Source organism: Balearica regulorum, chromosome 1 (genome assembly GCF_011004875.1).
Source record: "Balearica regulorum gibbericeps isolate bBalReg1 chromosome 1, bBalReg1.pri, whole genome shotgun sequence".
NCBI lineage: Eukaryota > Metazoa > Chordata > Aves > Gruiformes > Gruidae > Balearica > Balearica regulorum.
This window is the reverse complement of record NC_046184.1, coordinates 97,596,197-97,616,798: the sequence shown is the minus strand read 5'-3', so window position 1 is coordinate 97,616,798 and position 20,602 is coordinate 97,596,197. Positions and strand designations below refer to the sequence as shown.

Here is a 20,602-nt window from a genome sequence, read left to right as displayed (position 1 = left end):
TTTCACTTAAAACATTTAACATAGTTCAAAGACGTCCACTGAGGAGCACAAGTGGGACACAGCAATCAGGGTTTAGTTGCAGATTCATCCTCTTCTAAAAGGAGGTCATTTAATGCAATAACTGTAGCAGCAAAGTCAACCAGCTCCACAAAGTCTGATGTAATTATGTTAACACCCATAACACCTGGCTTCTGTGCTTTCACCCAATTCAAAATCATGGGCAGGTTCCTAAAGAAATTGAAATAAAGAAAATTAAACATTTTAAGACTTTTCTCTATACATACTCAGTTCAAATACAACACGTGTTTACAAATTATGTTATTATCTCACATTTGTGGTCAGGTCTTGACTGCCACCCAAAATGCGACCAGCTGATGAGAAGAGTGCTTAACATAGCACGTGGTCATTAGCTATCAAATAATTTTATATTGATAGAAATATTGGTCAATCAGTCATCACATGCATACAAAATAACATTTGTGAATTCTCTATTCACTGAGCAGACTGTGCTTCAGGATTTAATGTTGCACTACCATTTCCTCCATCCTGGTTTGTTTCTACCCAAGTACATGTTGAACCAAAAGCTTAATTTCACAGTAGACTTCAGTACAGCAGAAAGCAAGGCTGTATCTGGCCCGAGATGTTCCCGCGCCCACCTCTGCCTTACGGTCAGCAAGAAAGAAGGTGTTGAGGGCAGCACACTGCATTTCTACTGCGCTCCTTTCAGCCTCCAGACCCACCCAGAGCAATGGGATCAGGGAAACCAAACCCAGAATTGAGCCCTCAGCTCTATAGGGGTTGAGCATCCCACCATACACCACTGTAACCAGAGAAAGGTGAGGTGTGTCAGGAACTGAGTTAAATGGAGTTAGAAATTCTACTGGGGGGAGAAATTTCAAGTAATTTCTTGTACATAGTCCAACTCTAGGGTCTGCATAAGATTTTTTGCACTCGAACATGTAAACGCCACGGTTTTCACCGCAGTTCGGGATAAATGACTAAATATATTAGAAGTATTTAAATTAATGCCATAATATGCATACAAATTTATACGTGAAGATAGTAGGCAAGCAAATTAGCTAACAGGATGAGGAAGAAAAAACAACAAAAACCCTAAAATCATCCCACAGTTCTTGTTCCAGAAAAAAGCGTCTTATCAAGAATCAAGAGAACTTGAGCGAAGGTATAATTACTGTTCCCGTCAAGGGACACACCATACTTTAGCCAGCTAAGTGTGAATGTTGCACATTTCTCCTTTAGCAAGAGCACAAGAACACTTAAATATTCATATCCAGGGCAAACTTTCCATACGAGAAGGCAGACATCTACACAGAACTGCAAAGACAGATTTATACATACAAACCAGCTTGCATGTGTAAATGTATACAAGCAATCATGCTTTAGCAAACAGTAGCATCTATTTTAAATTTTCACAGTTTACTTTCTAACAAGTGGTAACAAAGGGGCTGAGGGAAAGGGATGGCGCAAAGGCAGGATTCCAGCCTACCAGCGGCTTACAGCCCAGATCTGTACCAGGAGCCACTTGAAACAAACCTGCTTGCCCATTCCATGAAATTAGATTATCATTTACTATTTTAAAAATAGACATTCAGTACCATCTTTCCTTTAATCATGAGACAGCAGTACATTCAATGTGCAGCACACAGACACAAGTTACATCTGTGCTTTCTGTTAAGTATCCCCACCAAGCACACATATTTACATTTGTGCAATTTGTGACAGCAAACGCCAGTCTTAAAGCACCTGAGCACCATCTAGTGTCTAATGCTGACCGCACAGATGTGGACAAAGTGCAGGCCAGAGTGGCAACCTGAATACATTGTGGCAAACATCATTTGGATTTAATTATCATCTGCTAGATTAATATCTGTAAACAGGAAGGAGACTAAAAACTCCATGATTTATACTTCACCTGGAATTTTCTTACTTCCATCAACAACTTTTGGGACTGCAAAAGCATACCACTTGCTATTTTTAGAAAGGATTTTTAAGTAAATAAGTTATAGTGACTTTGGCTTCAAAATAATACTGTTATTACTTCTAAAGCAACCAATGATTCTCCAAAAGGAAATGTGAACTGGCTGCTGAAGATGTGTGTTTAACTCACTGCTTAATATTAAGATCAGTTGCTGATCAAATCAGACCAGTTGTGACCACCTATACAAGTGTAATTTAGAACTTAAGATCATGATGGCAAGATAAACTGTTAGTGACATCAAAATAGGCAATATTAAGCAGTGAGCTAAGAGACCAGATCCCACCAAGACTGTCATAGTTCTGGTGATTTCTAGCAACCATGCTGCAAGGTGATAACGCCATAAAATAAAGTCACACAGACCCTATTCTGGTAATGTTGTTAACACTATTGAAAATCACTGGCACTCTGTGTTACTCAAAGCCAAACCCTCTTCTAATGCTCTTACTCATGGGCAAATTAATTGTACAGTCAGTGGTATAAAAAAAGAGACAAATTGTTAATCTAATTTTTGGTTAAAAAACCAAGACAAAGTACTGCCCCAGGTCATAAATCTTCAGGCATTACTGAAATTACTAAGACAGATTTGTACAGACAAATGCAAAAATAAGCCTACAAATTGGTAATTTTCCTTTGTGGCACAAGCTTTTTTACCCCTAAATTAAAGTTTAGCCAATTTGGAATTAATTATTCATTTGAAACAACAAGTCTAGCCCATGTTTTATGAAATCACATCACATTCAGAAAGAGCTCAGATTACCAGGAAACACACTTATAATTACATATATACCCTGTTAATTATTTTCAATAATGCTTTAATGACTGCAAATATGTCACAAGCCATAGTAATGAAGCAAAACTGCATGCTTTCATCAAGTCTTACTTCTAAGCTAACGTTTCATAGTTTCTTGCTTACTCAGTGCTTCTTTCAACATGAAACATGGTATGTAAAGACTGAGAAATCAAGACAAGTCCTTACCTATGAACCAGTGTGTTCTTCAGACCACGAATTAGATACCGTGCGATAGTTTTCACTCGAGGTGTGAGAATTGCTTGAGAAACATGAAAAGTCCCATAGCGACTGCGTTCCTCAAGGGTGGTCTCTAGGAACTGTAACAGTTTGTGCACATTGGTTGTATTAGCCCATGGTGCCGGCATTTTATTCCCCGGCCAGAGGAAGGGGTATTCCCGATACAAAGGGTAGTGGTAGAATATGAGAACCTAACAGAACAAAGAAAAATGAAAAAAATAAACAAAAATTTACAACTCTATTATTTATATTTAAACAGGATGTTGGCTTACTGCTGCAACAAGCATACCAGTGAAAAAAGAGGACCAAGCAAAAAGAAGCTGCTACAGAGTCATGAGTGTCAGTAAATTTGTTACATTATTGCCAACCAAGGAGATGGAGATCATTTTGGTTGGCTGTGAGGACAGGATTGCTTCAGGCTTTAAGGGTCACCAGTTTAAAATGAAAAAGTTGCCAGGAGTATATTGAAGTGTCATTCAAAGACTTCAGCTTGAAAGCATTTCAAAGTGCTGTCAGAGAATATTACATCTATACTTGACATTAAGGATTTTAGCAGTCTTGCCATCTCCTGTGTAACTCCTGTTAAGTGGCTAAAGTGTACCAGGCTAACTGGCATAACGGCATTCCACTTGCACTTACTGCATGAGATGCCAAAGTCAGTCTTGCTGTCACCAAAACCTTCTCTAAATCAAAAGTCAGTATTTTATGCCTTGTAAGGTGGTTCTCTAGAAGAGGATAGCACAAAGATGCAACAGTTTTTATTAACACTCAAACTTACAAATGATTCATTTTGGACCCTAGTACTGACAGCATCAGTTCAGAGGAATTCCTCAAAGCCTCATGTATTTTGCAGTTTATTACATGCTGTTGCTGAAACCCTGTTCTTGGTTTGTGTGTACACATGGGAACACTTCCACAGAGGAGAGGCATTTAATCTTACCACTATAGATTTGGATGGCTGCAAAGCAGCTACGATATTACATACCATACCTTAGTCATGTTAAACCTTACATGCTTTACACTGGCCAAAAAGACAACAGTTTATCAAATCCTCACCAACATAATTCAGCAGCACAACATGCTCTTCCAGAAGAGAAATCCATTTGTAACGAGGACAAGGCCCCAAGGATACTACCATTTAAGTATTTAACAAACATGCTTGGGAGCAGGACCTAGTCTAGCTATGCCATGGATCGAGGGGCTACACAGCTGCACATAAATGGCGTGAAACATGCACACAACACAAAGGAGGCCCTAGCAGGCTTTAAACTGTCAGCAGCCTCCTTGGTCCAATACTTCTGAGTGGGAACCATACCCAGCTTCTCTATTTAAATTTTAACCTTTTGGGTTTGAAAAACACAACAGATCCTTTCCCTACCTGGTGTTTCTTCTCCCACATGTACTGTAACGTCACGTATTCTACACATTCAACGGAACAAAGTTTGGATCCAAATGCTGAGCGGATCCTGTTGATCAAGAAGTAGTGATGGCTGTCATCCATGGCGTAGAAGTGATTGAAATCCAAGAAGATTACTTCCTTGGGGTGCTGCTCAAGAAAAGCGTTGATCTCTTTCAGCCCGTCCCGTACTTTGATGCCAAACAAGCCATGTATGAAGTAAATCTCTTGTCCTATTTCCCCAGGTTTGGAAGATACACGAAGATCAAAGTAGCGGATCCCACCTTCCAACTGCTCTTTGAAAGTCAGATTTTGAGTCACTGACCATTTCTTCATGATCTTTTTAACCAAAGAAATTCTGGCCAAACGTTTGATGGCTGTGGCTTGGTCTGGTCCCACAGGAGATTTCTCATCAACCCAGTAGCTGAATGAATCATGTGACCCTAGAAACAAAAGTCAAGAATAGTTAATTTTAGAAAACTGACTATGCCAAAACACATAGACCCATGTGTCCTGTAAACTGAAAAGAGTCCTACATGCATGGCAGGGTTGCAGAAGAGTTATGCTCAAGTGTGAGTCTTTCAGACTATCCTCTACACCTTAATTTTCCCTAACTGCAACAAGAGCTATGCTTAAGGTTCTCAGCTTGAACTGTTTTTTGTGTGAGCTCCCAATTTCAATACACTCTGAAAATCACAACCATAAGACGAACACCAGTGGCAAAGGGAAACTTTCTTCTAATTTTCCTTCATTTATAAACCATCAGCCTACTTCCAAAACTTTCCCAGAGCCTGGTACATCACTGATTTGAAATGAGACTCCAGCTTCATTGAAAGAATCTGAGGCTTTATTTTCATTCTGCCTGGTAAATCCAATCGTGACCTAATACACCAGAGTTCTTGGAACAGATATCTTTATTCGTGTGATGGACAGAGGCATCTGTATATGCACATGCCTTACCAGCACATCTCACTTTAGCCCCCAGACAGTAAATAAACGATTAGCAGTTTGAACGGTGGGCAACAACTGGCTGAACTTGAAGGTGGAACAACTGAGTACACCACCAGTTCCTGTGTGGTTAGATACTAAGCTCACGTTAAACAAGTTCACAAATGCATCTTTTACCCAGCAGTGCCTTTGAGTGATGACAGGAGTGGTGAATATAAAGTTTGCCAAAAAAGACAACCATCAAAATCGCCAGTCCCTGCCAAAGTAACATTTCTGTACCAAGCTCCTGTAACACAACCTGTACCTTGGCAGAGAAACTCCATCTCCAGTATAAAATTTGTGCTTACTAGAAAAGTCTGACTGAAAATTCAGTAGTAAATGGAAACTGAACTGAGACATAACAGAACTCTTTCAGAATAACAGCTTCAGAGTCAATAAAACATCCCTAGCTTAGCCAAGTCAATACCAGAACAGAAAGTAATAAGGCAGTGTACCTTACTTTACACTGTACCAGAGCAGCATAAAGCAAAGATGGGCAGAAGCTGATCCACCACAGACTGAGGTTTACCAGGGATTTCTAAGCATTTATACCAGGCACCAGCATTCTGGCCAAGAACGTGCAACCACTCCAGGCATCACTTCCCTGTGAAGCCCTGGCCAGAAAAACACTACAGGAGCTCTAACAGCTCTGCTTCCCTTTTTTCTTCAGGACAGCACATGAGAGTTTCCCCACTGAGCCAAACCCCACCTGCTCCCTGCACACTCTGCTGAAGTACAGGGAAAGGATCTTCACCCCCCCCCATCACCACAAGCAGCTCCTTTTCCAGCTGCCCTGGGGGTACAGTGACCCCCCCCAACATGCTGCTAGCATCTGCCTTCTCCCTTCCCGCATGCCCCAGGGTTCTTGTCCCTGCTTCTGGGACTATAATTCTCCAGACTTTCCTCCATACCTCAGTGTGTAACTCTCTCTCTCAAAAAAAATCCTAATTTGTGATTCCAAATTTTAAGACAACATTTAAGGTGTCCACAGCCTCCTTCACCCAAAACTTTTATTTGTGTACCAGTGCTCACTTCAAGACTGATGCCTTTCCTATGATGCAAGATCAGAGCTATAAACAAGATTATGATCTCAACTGGATTATCTTGTCAGGATTTTTTAATCCTGAGGGAAGAACAGACTGTGCGCAAACCAAACATCAGTTCACAACAACCTCAAATGCATTCTTTTTCCAGGAATCTCAACTAGTTCAAAAGTACTGAAAAGGAACCGTGAAGGTTAGTTTTCAGGCTTTACAAATGAATGCTAAAACTAATTCTGATCAAGTCTTCATGAATTTTTCACAGTCTTTGTGAAAGTGTGCCTCTTATGTGGCTTTCCATTCAGTCTTCTAGAAACAAGTGACAAGTAACAAAAAAGCTGTTTTTAAAAGCTAGCTTAAGAAGCTATTTAGTACCTCTCACAGTAAGCCACATCAAAAAATAGCTGTCAGTTTTCGAGTGACACCTAGATTTTTTCCTACCTCCAAATGTGTAACCCCAAACAAAATACACAAACATCTAGTGAAGACACTTCAGAAGAAGCCATATAGGGCCTGACTCATACTGCAAGCTGCAACTCAGACATTTGAGTTTCATACACCTCCCCATACAGCAAAATGAGCCTTTCCAGCTTCTACAATATTTGTAAAGCAGACTTTACTTGCAAGGGGGCTTGTCTTCTGCCTCTGAATGAGTCACTTCGCAAAGTAGTCATGGGGTTTTTTGTTTTTCTTTGTGTGGGTGTTGGTTTGGGGGTTTTTTTTTAAGTTCTCAATTCTATCCATTTTAATTTCTTCCTCTGTTTAGGTCACAGTAGAAAATTGTTTAATATGCTAGCATAAGGCCGTAAGAAACATTTTATTTTCATTTTAACTAAGACTGCAGGAGCGTCTAGAGAGCTGTCTACAGAGCTGTCTACAGAAGTCACTTGCACCATTATGCTCCTTCAGACAGTGTCACTGATCAATCTGACTCGTGAAGGAACGACAATTTTATCTGCCATTAAATATATTGTTGTCAACCTCAGACTTGTCTAAGCAAATCTGAACCAAGAAACAGCTTGTTTTCCTAAGTCTGGTCACACACTTTACAGCTATAAAAGCCTTTCCTTTGCAGATTGCCACATACAAGGCACATTTGAGGATACAAAGAGCAAACTTCTCCTTGCACTATCACAAATGAAATTCTATTTATAGCTCTAGAAAGCAAGAAGAAAGAAAACAAGCCACAAGCACATTGCAACTTTTTCAACACATATTTTAAGAATTACACTCCTTAACAGGGCAGCTGCAATCTGAGAAACTGAACTATGCGACATGCTTTTATAGTTAGAAAAGATCCTTAAAACTCCTGCTCTGTGACTCTGCTTAAAAGCCTAGGAAATCGAACTTCTCATTTACAATGAGGTCAACATGTATATCTAGATATAACCAAGTGGAACATGAACTAGAGCCTGGTTTTTTTAGATGCTTCCCTTTTCATGATTGGTAGAAGACCACCTCCTAAGGACAGGGGAACATCATCAATACAGAGGCTGGAAAGACACAGCAGGAGTTCAATTGGATTTTTCAGTGATCATTTACAGAAGGCCAGCCATCAGCTGAGAAATATCTAGGCCAAACTGGGACCCAGAACATTTTTACTCCAGAGAGAGGAAAAAAAAGCAAACTGAAAACCTGAAGGGATGGCACTGGATACTTGTTGGGCTGAGGGGTAAGAGCTAGGTGAGGATCCATGTCATCCACCAGGCCCTTCTTTAATTTAAGATTACTGTGTTATGTTACCAGCTCGGCCACTGGCTTTTAATACAGCTTAGCTGTGATGTTAAGCTACATGCTAAGCTGATTGCATCATGATGTCAAAATAATCCCTGCCCTCCTTTGCTCTACCCCTAAAGTCTGTGAAAGGCCTAGCCATTCTTTAGCTATGGCAGGAGCCAGGCTGGTTGCTGATACAGCATGATTTCTTTTTGAAAACGTATAACCTAAATCAACCCAACTCTGTACAATGTAAAAGGCAAAGCCCAGAATCTACACCAGAAGCACAGAGCAGACCAGCCACATTTTGTTAGCAGCTCAGTGTCAGAGCTGCTAATCACATTCTCAATTCATGTCTAACACAAGGATGTGTGAAGATACTCAGACGCTGTAATGTTGCACAGCAACAGCAATGGGACTGGCAGTTCCTTAACAGAGCAAGCATCACAAAACTCTCATGGCAACATATACAGTAAAGCCTTTTCCATGTGTAAGAAATCCTTTGCAGTCTGTGTTCCCCACCACCCAAATGGCGTGCATCTCCTGAAATTATACTGACACTTTTCTCAGGAAACAACCCCCCCCAAAACTCAAGAAGTCTTGTCAGCAAGACATTTCAGATGATACCTGACATCTTAAATATGAATAATACCCTACATTGATTCAATAAATCCATTCCTTCAACTTGTTGATTGTGAACAAAGCAACTAATGAACCTAGGCATTTATAACTTTTGTCTTACAGACCGAGAAATCAAAAGGCACAGGAAAGCCAAGAAACTTTGTCTTTGTTGTCCTTTAGGTGAACAGAGGGCAGAACCCCGGTCTGAACTGCCTCAAGGGCATTTTCCTGCACGTGCAGCACGCTTCTTGAGTCACTGTACAAGAGAACAGATTAGCATTCAGATTGCAGATCTTACTGAGCTGCTCCAGTGACATGGCATCAGTCTGGTGCTCAGCCCTTCCCAAAACCAAGCTAGGCACAGGAAATAAAGAAATGATGATTAGCCAATTGCTTCCAACAGGCTGAGGATGCATAGCACGAAACAGCAAGCATTAAATTTAAGCATAAAAGTCCACACATTCAAATAATTAAAAAAACCAGGGGATTGCTAATCATCTGGCAGCTCTTAGAGTAACAGACAATGGCTGCTCTATTTTGGTTTCGTTTCTTTCATCTGACAAAGACTGGAAGCTTCAAGGAAAGCAGTCACATCCCATCAAATGTCCAGATATTTAACTATCAAAGGCTATGATATGGTTAGAATAGTATTAAAGAGGTATCTTCCAGACACCAGATTGTTAAAATGATGAATAGCCCTCTTATTTATATCCCACTAAGTGCAACTGTGGATTAATTTTTATTCGCATCTTTAAGCCTTTTTATTCTCCTTACACTAATTTCTCAAGTTAATCGTATGTTAAAACAGATCACTTCTCAATTCAATTTGTATGTTAAACAGATTGTACTTCACTGTTCAGGATGACTTTTTTGTTCAAGCCTTTGTGCTAATTGTGAGAAGGCAGCCTTTTATCATCACATCTGCAGTAAAGTCTAACTTTCCAGTGTGTCTACTTGTCATGCTACTTAGTCACAGATAGTCAAATTAACCCATGGTGTAGCTCAAACAAATGACACTCATCAACAGAACGTTATTAAGCTTCGAATTTCGACAATTACTAGCGACATCACTTTGTGTTATCTTTTGTTTCCACATCAGTACTTTCTGCATATACAGTTGCAACACAAGGATAGCAATGAGCATCATCTCACAAACCCAGGTGTCCTTTTGCGAGCTTGTAACTTTACAGAATCATAGAATCTTTAAGGCTGGAAAAGACCTCCAAGATCATCAAGTCCAACCATCAACCCAACACAACCATGTCTACTAAACCATGTCCCAAAGTGCCACGTCTACACGTTTTGTTTTTTTTAACACCTCCAGGGATGGTGACTCCACCACCTCTCTGGACAGCCTGTTCCAATGCCTGACCACCTTTTCAGTGAAGAAATTTTTCCTAGTATCTAATCTAAACCTCCCCTGATGCAACTTGAGATGATTTCCTCTTGTCCTTTCACTAGTTACTTGGGAGAAGAGACCAACACCCACCTCACTACAACTTAACCTTTGAGGTAGCTGTAGAGCATGACAAGGTCTCCCTTAAGCCTCCTCTTCTCGAAGCTAAACAACTCCAGCTCCCTCAGCCGCTCCTCATAAGAGTTGTGCTCCAGTCCCTTTACCAGCTTTGGAGCCCTTCTCTGGACACACTCCAATTTACCTTCAAGGAATGTTAAAAATATGACTACATAGCATGAAAAGTGCAGAGATCTTCCAGCAAAGAACATAGTTGTGTGCTGCCAATTACTTTAAAACAAGACAAGAACTCCTGGTTGGGGTTTTTTTTTTTATACTAGCATATCACTAGCCTCCCTGTTGCAAGGCCATGGACTAGTCAGAAGCAGCACTGAAAGACACTTTCTGCAAAAATCTGGCTAACCAAGAAACAATAAATGAAAGCAGAAGAGCAGGAGAGGGTATTGACAGTAAGTTTAACTAGATCAAAATAATTTGACTTCACATTAGTAAGATGAAAAAATGCAAGAAAACCTCTTGTCTAACATTAAATATTTGTTAGAAGCAAGGTCAACATACTGTACCAGCCCCCTAAAAGCTTTAAAGGGTCATTTACAGACAAAGAATCACCCTAGCTGTAATGACACCAAACAGAGCAAGCTTTGCTCACTAGACAAAGTACATTCCCCATATATTACAAAACACCTCACATGACATAGCATAGCAAGCATGACATAGCCAAGACATGTAGAAGCACTGTAATCAAGTTCCAAAAACACAGGATGCAAGTGCTAACAAGTTAAGGCTGTCCCAAAAATGTTCTTCTAAACCAGATGTCCTGCGTGTGCCAGAACTGAGGGAAAAATGGGATAAAAAAAGTACCTCTCAAAGCCCAGAAGTCCTCAGGATTCAGGTCATTAACAATCCAGATTTTCTAATCAGAAGATTAACATCTTAAAAGCTCTTCACTAATGAAAAGCAAATCAAATAGTTCATATCAACTTGCCCAGCAAAAGGAGGAGAGGTAGGAATAATAAACATCCTATTGATAATCAATTACCTAAAACTACTGAGACGAGTTTTTATATTTTAATATAATCCTAAAAAAATCCTTTAGGTATTCTTAATGCAGTCTCATTAGGGAGGACAAAGCCTAGTACAGACTAAATCCTCTTAGGAAAACTTCTTCTCCCTATCAAAGAATTACCCTGACTTCCCCCAATGTCCCTTTCAGGGTGGGAGGTAGAATGGGGGGAAATAAAAGGTACAAGGAAAAGGTAGAAAGGGACCATCTCAGACACAGTATCACATGATAGTTTGTTTTTCTTTCCAGCCAGAAATCCATTTTGCACTGGTTAGAGTTATTGCCATTAAGGGTTGTGGGTTTTTTGTGATTTAGCGATGACTTCCCATTTATCCCTCAGCTGTTTGCATTGGGAAAGCAGAAAGTGGCCATACTTCTCTGCCATTTCAAAGCCTGAATGGATCCACCTGCCCCAAAAAAGAAAAAGCCTCCAGTTTAGAGTCCTATGCTCCTCTTTCGTGACCACTCAGAAATGTGCGGACCAAGGACTCATTCTGTTCCGAGAAGGCTCTAGGGAAATCTTTTTCTTGTTTTCATTACATAGTACTTTTCCCTCTTTTTACATCTTTTCTGGAAGACCAAGCAAACTAGAACTTTCACGCAACATGAAAGAGCAGCAACATCTATTTATATCACCATTAGGATTGGTTTTCTCTGTTTGAAGTAAAAGTTTAGCACGTCCTGCACTCATTTACCAGACAGTTAAGTCACTCACTGGGGCAAAGATTTTAACAAAAAAGGAAGAAAGTTTTTGCCAATTAAAAAATAACGAAGATCTTCACATACTGTCTGAAGAAAACTGTAGTGTTTGAGAAGCATTTGGTTTTGGCTAAACAGACGACATCGGTCCTTTAGAAGAGAAACCCTAAGATCTGGTGCTGGCTTTCCAGGGGAACTTCTGCATAGACCCAGTGTCTGCCACACCAGTTCCTCACACAGGGACATACAAGAGGACTACTTTGTTACTTAGGAATAGTAGAACAACTTCCATTAGATATTCTCATCAGTATAGTGGTCCAGGTCTAACAAGAGTTGAGATTTGCTGCTACTATGAAGTAGACTACCAAGGTAATAAAATAACTTGTCCATTCAGGAAAAGTTCATCCTGAAAATTCCACATTTACAAGCCCTATCTGACATCACCATACTTATGCAGATACTTTCTTCTAACAGTTACTACCTCATTGATTAACAGATGCCAATTAAATTGGGAAGGAAAATAAAGCTTGGCAAATCAGAACATTAATCTTATATATTTCCTCCCTTTGACCTTTAACCCAACAGATGGGCAATTTAGCTGATTCAATGATCCTTTTAATTAAGACTCCAAAGGAGTACTGTTTGGAAGGAGAATAGAGCCTCAAGCTCACCACCACTTCTCCTCTCAGAAGGCATGTCCATAGCACGCACCACCCCATGAACAAAGAAACAAGAAAACCACAGCATTAGCAAGTTCAGCAGCTCGCCTCAGGGTCACACTGGTAAAGAGAAAGAAAAAAATCAAATCTACTAAGATCCTTAATTGGACAAGGTTGATGCTTCTTTCAAGAACCATTTCAGTTCTGCATGGCCAACAAAAAGGCAAGCAGCTCATAGGGCCTTCAGTGAACAGCTGCACTGTCAGGACAGCACAGCTGGCTGGAGAGGTGTACAGGAGATGCCCAGGGCCCCACCAGCTCCAGGAGTTCCCCACATTGTGCCTGACGCGTGAGCAGAGTGAGCACCCAGCAGTCACGCTATGGCATCACAAGGTCACCCACAGCAGCTTGTCATCACAGGAAACATCCCTCCACATGCTGTATCCCCCTTTCAGGCTTAACTACGGGCTCAGCTGGTGGGGCTGCTCCTCATTAAGACTGCCTGCTAGCCATATTTGTAAAGCTCTGTTTTCCAGGGCTCATCATTTTGTAAGACTTTGATCATTTAGATCTAAACCATTAGGTTTCTGCCTCAGGCTTTTGGTGTGATCTTGGTGAAGAGCGGAAACAGTGGCATGTTGTAGTACCAAAAAAAGCGTTCCAACTTTCCTGTATAGACCTATGTGAACCAATATTATTTTTCTCTGTTAAAAAAATGCTTCAGGAACTGTAAGACTCAGCTATTCCATCAGCTTTAGCTACCTATAACCCAGCATCCCAGAGGCAACTCTCCACCAATTGTCCAGTCTGATGCAGGCAGGAGTGGCACCATGTTGCAACTACTCTGCTTTGCTTAGAAATGAGATCCTGGCCATCCTTCCACATACTTTCACCAGATGAGCTCATACATAAGTAGATGACAGAAAAGGCTCTGTGCACTATCAGAAGGCATGAGTGAAGAGCTGCCCTACCTCTCCCCAGAGGTGCAGGCTGCCCTGCCCGCATGCTCCACACCAGTGGGACACCCTGCCTAACGTTATATACAGCTCTAGCATACCAGTATCTGAAAAATTAACTTTTGGTGGCAAAAACTTCTTCAGTATTTCAAATCAGACTCAAATGTACAACATTTGACCTACAATACAGAAACATTTATATTTCAAGATTAAAACAACCTTACAGTCTAGGACACAAACACTAGTGTTAATTAACTTTAAATATCACATTTCGAAGTGTTGAATTAAAACATTTCACTTTTTCCAAATTTTCTATTTTTCAGCTCTCTTCTCTAGAGACTCAAATCAAATTGAACTTAGTTAGAATTCAAATTAATTGGTTCCCAGCTAAGCTTAATTCTTTCCTTAACAGCAGGTTCACTAAGGCTATGTGAAAGAAGATATAATCCCCTACTTTTTCTAAATACAGCCATCCTACCTACCTCTTCTTTCCTGCCTACATTTGCAGCACTGTGACACACCAGGTTACCCATCGTGCTCCCTCAGGACGGTTGTCTGCGTCAGCACCTATCCTAGGGTTTGTCCAAGCACATGAACAGTCATTTTGGCAGGAACGGCTTCTCCAAGAAAATCCCCCCAAACCATTATCATCAACATCAAAAAGTTTTCCATTGGGTTAGCTTGCCAAATGCACTCATTTACACTTGTAGGACCAAACAAGCACCAATGGAGGGAAATGGGAGTCCTGGGTTTTTTTGTGTGTGGGTTTTTTTTTTTTTTTTTTTTAAGGTGATGGAAGGAATGGAGGAGGGAAGGCAGGGGACAGAAGAGGCATTTGACTTATCTTACTCTTATTATGAAATGGCAGCCATAACTATTCGGGGTGCTCCCGCCAGAAGGAACTTGCTTACTCTCACATATACCAGTGGATCCTTACCTAAGTAATTATAAATTTCCTCTAGAAGATAAGGGAAGAAAATGAGTGCTGAGGAAAAACTCACAGCTAATTATCCTGACCAAAATCAGCAACCAATCCAGGAATAAGTTTGATCAAAAATAGCAAATATGCCTTCCTGTTATGTCATGGCTCTCAATTACTCAAAGACAGAATAATCTACACAGGATTAAGTAAATGCATTATTACCGAGACCCAGAGGAAAACAGAACTGCCTACTCTTCTGCTGATCCCATTCATCCGGCAGCACCTTGGAGACTGGACTAATAAAATACTATAAGCAAACACTGATAGTTGGCAGTTAACATCTGCTAGACTGCTTTGCTATCTCAAGACAGCAGGCACAAAGTTATGATCTCAGAAAGCAGATTCTGAGACAGAAAAATTTCAGCTGTCCTAACAAGTATTCACATAAAAGCTCAATGAAACTGGAAAGTGATGCTGTATCTTCAGAAGCAGAGAGACTTCTCAGATTCTAGCACCTAGTTAATTGTAATACTGCAAAAATTACTCAGAAAGGCAAGTAGTCAAAATGAAACAATACAAATTGGACACACCACGGTGCTATGAATTACCAGCATGCAAGTACAAGCAAGAAACGAGATAGGCTTCTCCAGCAAATTCATTAAATAGCTGATTTACTTTGAAAGCAGACTAGTGACAGCACTGCAGCTTTTTCTCACATTCCATTTCTCAAAGGTGGGAAAGGAAAACCAACAGATGCAGATTCAGAGATGACCAAAGAATGTGTCACAGTTGTACATGATTTCATAAAATTGTTTGAAGTAACCAGCTTGAGATTAAACACATACTATACAATACATTACCTGCCAAAAACCACAATCACAATCAAAATGTTTAAGAGTTCATTTTTAAACCCACATTGAAAGAGGATTAGCCTGGAGTGTAATTAAGAGAAAACCCTCTAGAGTTTCACACAAGGTCACCACTTGAAGGTGGTTAATCTGCTGACTATATTGTATGCATGCAAGTTGATGACACTTTAGTTACTTGATATCTGGCAATTTCTCACTGCAAAAAGATTCCTTCTCTCATCACATCACACAGGAAACCTCATCTCTTTTCCTTGGCAAAACTACGCTGGTTTAGAATTTAGAGTTTTTCCAATAGAAACCCAAACAGAAAAGCCCAAATTCCGGAACTGATCGCACCCAAGCCTTGGAGGATGACCCCAAATTTTTCAGTGTCTCTTATCCTCTGTTTTGAGCACAGAGTTAAATCAGCATGTAAACATCAAACTGGTATACCTCATGAAATACCCATCTTAAACATTATTTGTTACCAGTTGGTTCTAAAGATTGAGCAAATGATTACTGTCTTTATCCTCAGGTACCATGTTTCAGACCACATTTAATAGCTCAGGGAATCACAGAATAGCATACATTAAAAAAGACAAAGGCACAGCTATTTTTTTTAGGCCAGTGAAAATACGCAGCTCTAAAAGCAAAACTGTTCCCAACAGATAAAGAAGTACAACTCTGTACGGACCATCCTTAGCTTCATACAAGAGGGTTACTAAGACTTTCTCCCACACTATTAATACCATACAATGAATTAAATCTAAACAGTTTATTTTCTGTGTATACTATTAATTCATTCACTTGAAATAGTCCCATCATGCCAACATTTTGCCCCTTTTTTAAAAAAAAGCAGAATCTTGTAACCTTCAAGTGCTGCATTTTGCTGAAGTGCAACAAGTTTCAGGGTGTTAAGTACTGACTTCATTTTAAAGTTAAAACAAGTTTCAAGGTTTCAACTGCTCCAGCACCCTCATTTCTCTGCTGCTATGCACAAAGAGTGATTGGAAGGAGGAAGGGGAAAACAAAAAAAAGCCAAAAAAGTAGAATCCATCAGTCCAGTGGTGAAGACAAATGCATCTGGATATGGACAAAAGCAGGCCACACCAGTTGTATGCACTTACAGGTATTAAGCAGACAAAAATGCTTCTCATTTGACCTGAAGCCTACCTTTCATCTCTCTTTTGAAGATAGCATTGGCCTTCATTGCTGTTGAGCATCTGTAAACAGATACCTCAACTACAACTTGTTTCATACCATCCTTTCCTTCCACACTGCTAGTAACATCACCTTGGCCTCTCAAAAGGCCTCCAAAAATCCACTTCAGCAAAAGAATCATTGGACTAAAGTAAGAAAAAAAAAAAAAAAGAAAACATATCCCCAAACATCTACCCAAAAATCTTTTCCCTACTCACAGGTTGCATGAGGCACATGCAGGAAAGGGCTAGGAAAATACAGCAACTTTGACTACAAATAAACATACACTGCCAGCTTTTTCAAAAAAACACTACTCATTTTAAAAACTGTGGCATTACTGAAACAACAACTCATTTCTTGGTTCCTCTTCTACAAACATCAACCAATATTGTAAGTGATTGACAGCAACAATGCACCTAACACAAATCAGCATCATAACCTTCTGCTAACAAAGTTTTACAGCCCTTGGAGCGCTACAGGAACAAAATGTTGATTTATTACTGTTCACTAAAACAGAGAATGAAGTTTCAAAAATCTGCAGCTGCTTGAATTTTATATTAACATTGAATTTCCTTTCTGTCCCCCCGTCCCTGCTCATTTGAACAGGGTTACATAAAATGATCTTGTTACTGTTAGGGTGGGGGGGGAACGTATTACTTTTGACTAAAACAAGGCATTTCAACTGTTCTAATTCAGGAAATATGGTAGTGAGTGAATGCTGTGGTAGCCCACAGGAGGTATGTAGCACCTTCGCTACATGTTTCAAATGCCATTTGGTTATCTGTGCCAGCACAAAGAAGGAAGTCACTCTGTTTCTAGGGAAGTGTCTCCACATGTCCTCTATGCAATATATACCCAAAGGGTTTTGACAAGCTAAGGCCCTACCATGAAAATCAAGCCTGTACCACTGATGACCAGCCTAACATCCAGTATCAGAATGAACCGCTACAGCGGTCATCCCTAAAATCTTCTCTGTTGACATCTACAAGCAATACTAGATTTTTTTTTTTTACATTTACAGATGGAAATTCAGCCTATTCCTAAGAAACTTTAGGGTCATCTGTTGTCTTCTCCATTTATCAGTTTATCCATCTGTAAAACAGAAGAAATGACACTCACCTGTACCAATTTCTTAACCTAGAAGCTCTGTGCAGGAGCTAGTAGTTATTTTAAATTCTGCTGGAAGAGGAAAACATTTCATAAGTATTTACAGTATTTTAGTATCTTCAGCGTAACATCATACATTGGGATATTCCGTGCTGTATTATTTCACTTTCTGACGAGTCATATGTAGGTTCTGCTATAAAAGACATTCCCATCTGATGAACCTCCAGCTGTTAGATTCAATTGAAACAAACCTTTCTCCCTACCTGCTTTCAGCCTTGCTTAAGCAACGTGACAAAAATTAAAGAGGACCTCCAGAGCTCACAGCTACCTCTTTTATAGCTAATGAAAACAAGCATGTCAACGGGTTAGAGGTTCATAGCTGCACTTACAGAAGATTAAGCCCTCCTCCCTCTCCCGCAACGGGCGGGATTGCTGTTAGCTCTTACTCACAAACAGGCGCTCGGACCCAACCGGGCTCTGACGCCCAACAGACTTTCCACACGGGTGCTACAGCTCACCCACCCAACCTCTGGCTCCCAAGCAGGGGCAAACACCTCACGGCCAAGCCCGCCGCCACAGCAGGACCTGGCACAAGCACCTGTAACAAATTTACTGAGGGGGCACACGACGCCGTGGCCGAAAGGCGACTCCCCTCAGCACCAGGCCCCGCCACGGGCAGGCCCTGCCGGCGAGGACAGGCCCCGGCGGTTCCGGCACCCAAACATCCCCGCCCCTCCCCGCCGTCCTACCCGGGATGGCCAGGTTGGAGAGCGGGTAGGAGCGCAGCGCCGCCGGCAGCGAGCCCATCCAGTCCGCGTTGCTCTCCGCCATGGTCCCGCCGGCGGCCCACCGCCGCCGCCGCCGGCGGCCGCCCTCCCTCCCGGCCGGCGGCCTCATCCCCGGCCTGGGAAGCCGGGCCGGGTGGGGCCGGGCCGGGCCGCGCCACAGCGGCGAGGGTCAGCGGGGTCGGGGCCAGCAGCTGCCCGCCCCTCTTATGTAACAGGTGCGGCCCGGCCGGGTACGATATCGTCACCGCGGCCCGACGGCCAGCCATTGGCTGCCCGCTGCTCGCTCCGCCCCCGTCCCCCCGCCCCGTTGGTAGCCAGGCGCGCGCCCGGGTGTCGTTGCGTCGGTCTGGCTGTGAGGGAAGGGCGGGGCCGTTTGCCCGCGGCTCTGTCGCGGGAAGTGCTGCCCACGGTGCTCCTGCGGCGACTGAAATAGCCGTCACCATCGCTTGGCTTCTCTTTCTGCACCACCTGACCAATTACGCTGGCATAACGTCTGTCCGGGTCAGAGGAGGGGGAGAGTAACAGTGTGGCCTGGGACTGGAGAAACATCAGCCGAGGGCCTAAATGTCTTCCCGCCGCAGGTGGCACTGCCCACGGCTTCTACAGTCCTCATCACCTGAAATTCAAAATCCTCTGAGCCAGCTGGCTCTCACTTCACTGCTGATGGCACTGGCTGTGAAGCTTTGCACATACCCATGACTTCCTACTACCGTGCGTGTGTGTGGTGATGCGCTGTTGTGCTCACCTGTTCAGTGTACACACGTATGCGAGGGCATTCGCGCGCACGGCCCCCCCCATGTATACCAGGAAATGGCTGTGGGCTTGGATTCCAATACTCAGTCTACCGTAGCACCAGAGAAGCTACTGCCAATATAGAGGGCCAACACCATGGTTTTATGATGTCGACTGGTTAGTAAGTGTATTAGTGGAGCAATTTACGTGCTGCACCTGACAAGAGTCAACACCACAGCAGAAGATTCAAGGAACAAGACAGGGCAACTTCGATCCCTTCCACGTGCTCTTTCAGCATTTCCCTCTCCCTGACAGTCGCACACGCTGCCTTACACTGCATTTAGCTGTCGGGTAAAGCATTTCATCCAAAGCAGTTTCAGGATTTGCTGTGATACACAAAATGGATCCCCTAAGATATATTTTTTCTCCCTTGCGATATTACTGATCTTTGAAGGATAATGCTTTGTGAGCAAGTTCTCTTAACTGCTTCTTACAAATATGTACAAACATTATTTTTGTACTCTTCACACAGGACGTAGAGACGACCAGGTATACAAGACTGAGGTCTACTCCATCATATGCTAGTGAAAAAAAGCCCCAAACATTACTCTGAAAGATAATTTTTCACTGTCAAATTACTAAAGGCTCAAGGGTATATATATACCAAGGATGTATGTTTCAGAAGTCCTCTGTTTTGTCTGTAAGGAAGTATTTTTGAAATAAATGGGTATTTTTCATTTGCCATATTAAAGTTTGCACATTATTCACAGATTGCTTTCATTAATATACAGTAAAACTGCTGATTTAACTACATATTTAAAATATACATAAACTTACTATATGTGTAAATATATATGTTAACTATGTATTTTCACCTAATACAACCAGACTCTATCTCCTTCCTAAATCTGAAAATTCCTTTTCAATGAAGGAAATTTGCTTTTAGAGCTTTGATACTGAACAATCTTTAAAACAGTGCAATTTCCAGAATAGGTTTTCACAAAGTGCTCCTCACCTAGGCCTCCTCACCCTCAAGGAGGAACACCGAGGGTAGGTTTGGCATGCATTCAACTGTCCTGCAGCCCTGCTCCCCCTTCCTGTTAAGACCGCCTAGTACACTTGCCTCTGATGGAGGAGAGAGCTGGCCACACTATTCAAAACCATACGCATGGGATCATAAACATTTTCTCTTGTAATTAAATTTATATCTTTGACTGAAAGACGGATTGTTATGTGTGAGCTCCAGTCCATATCTCTGCAAGCTTATCTCCTTTAAATGACTGCTTTAGGTTATTTCACTCCCTCACATTCCCATCATCGCAGCTTGGGACCGCCTACCAAACCAGCGTGTGTGTGAACTCCTTAAAT

The 20,602-nt window shown here is 41.6% G+C and overlaps 1 protein-coding gene across 2 annotated transcripts; it reads right to left on the bottom strand.

The window, feature by feature from the left end:
- On the bottom strand, nt 1-18,726 carry PLCXD2 (phosphatidylinositol specific phospholipase C X domain containing 2). Of its 2 annotated transcripts, none has more exons than XM_075767912.1 (4): nt 18,464-18,726; nt 4,405-4,865; nt 2,976-3,217; nt 1-228 (listed from the first exon to the last, which is right to left on the bottom strand). In XM_075767912.1, the coding sequence occupies exons 1-4, from the start codon at nt 18,609-18,611 to the stop codon at nt 66-68; spliced, it is 1,014 nt and encodes a 337-aa protein (XP_075624027.1). In that variant the 5' UTR covers nt 18,612-18,726; the 3' UTR covers nt 1-65. The 2 variants fall into 2 exon arrangements, with proteins under 2 accessions (XP_075624027.1, XP_075624037.1); XM_075767922.1 differs by lacking the exon at nt 1-228 and adding an exon at nt 467-1,989.
- Between the last annotated feature and the right edge of the window lie 1,876 nt (nt 18,727-20,602).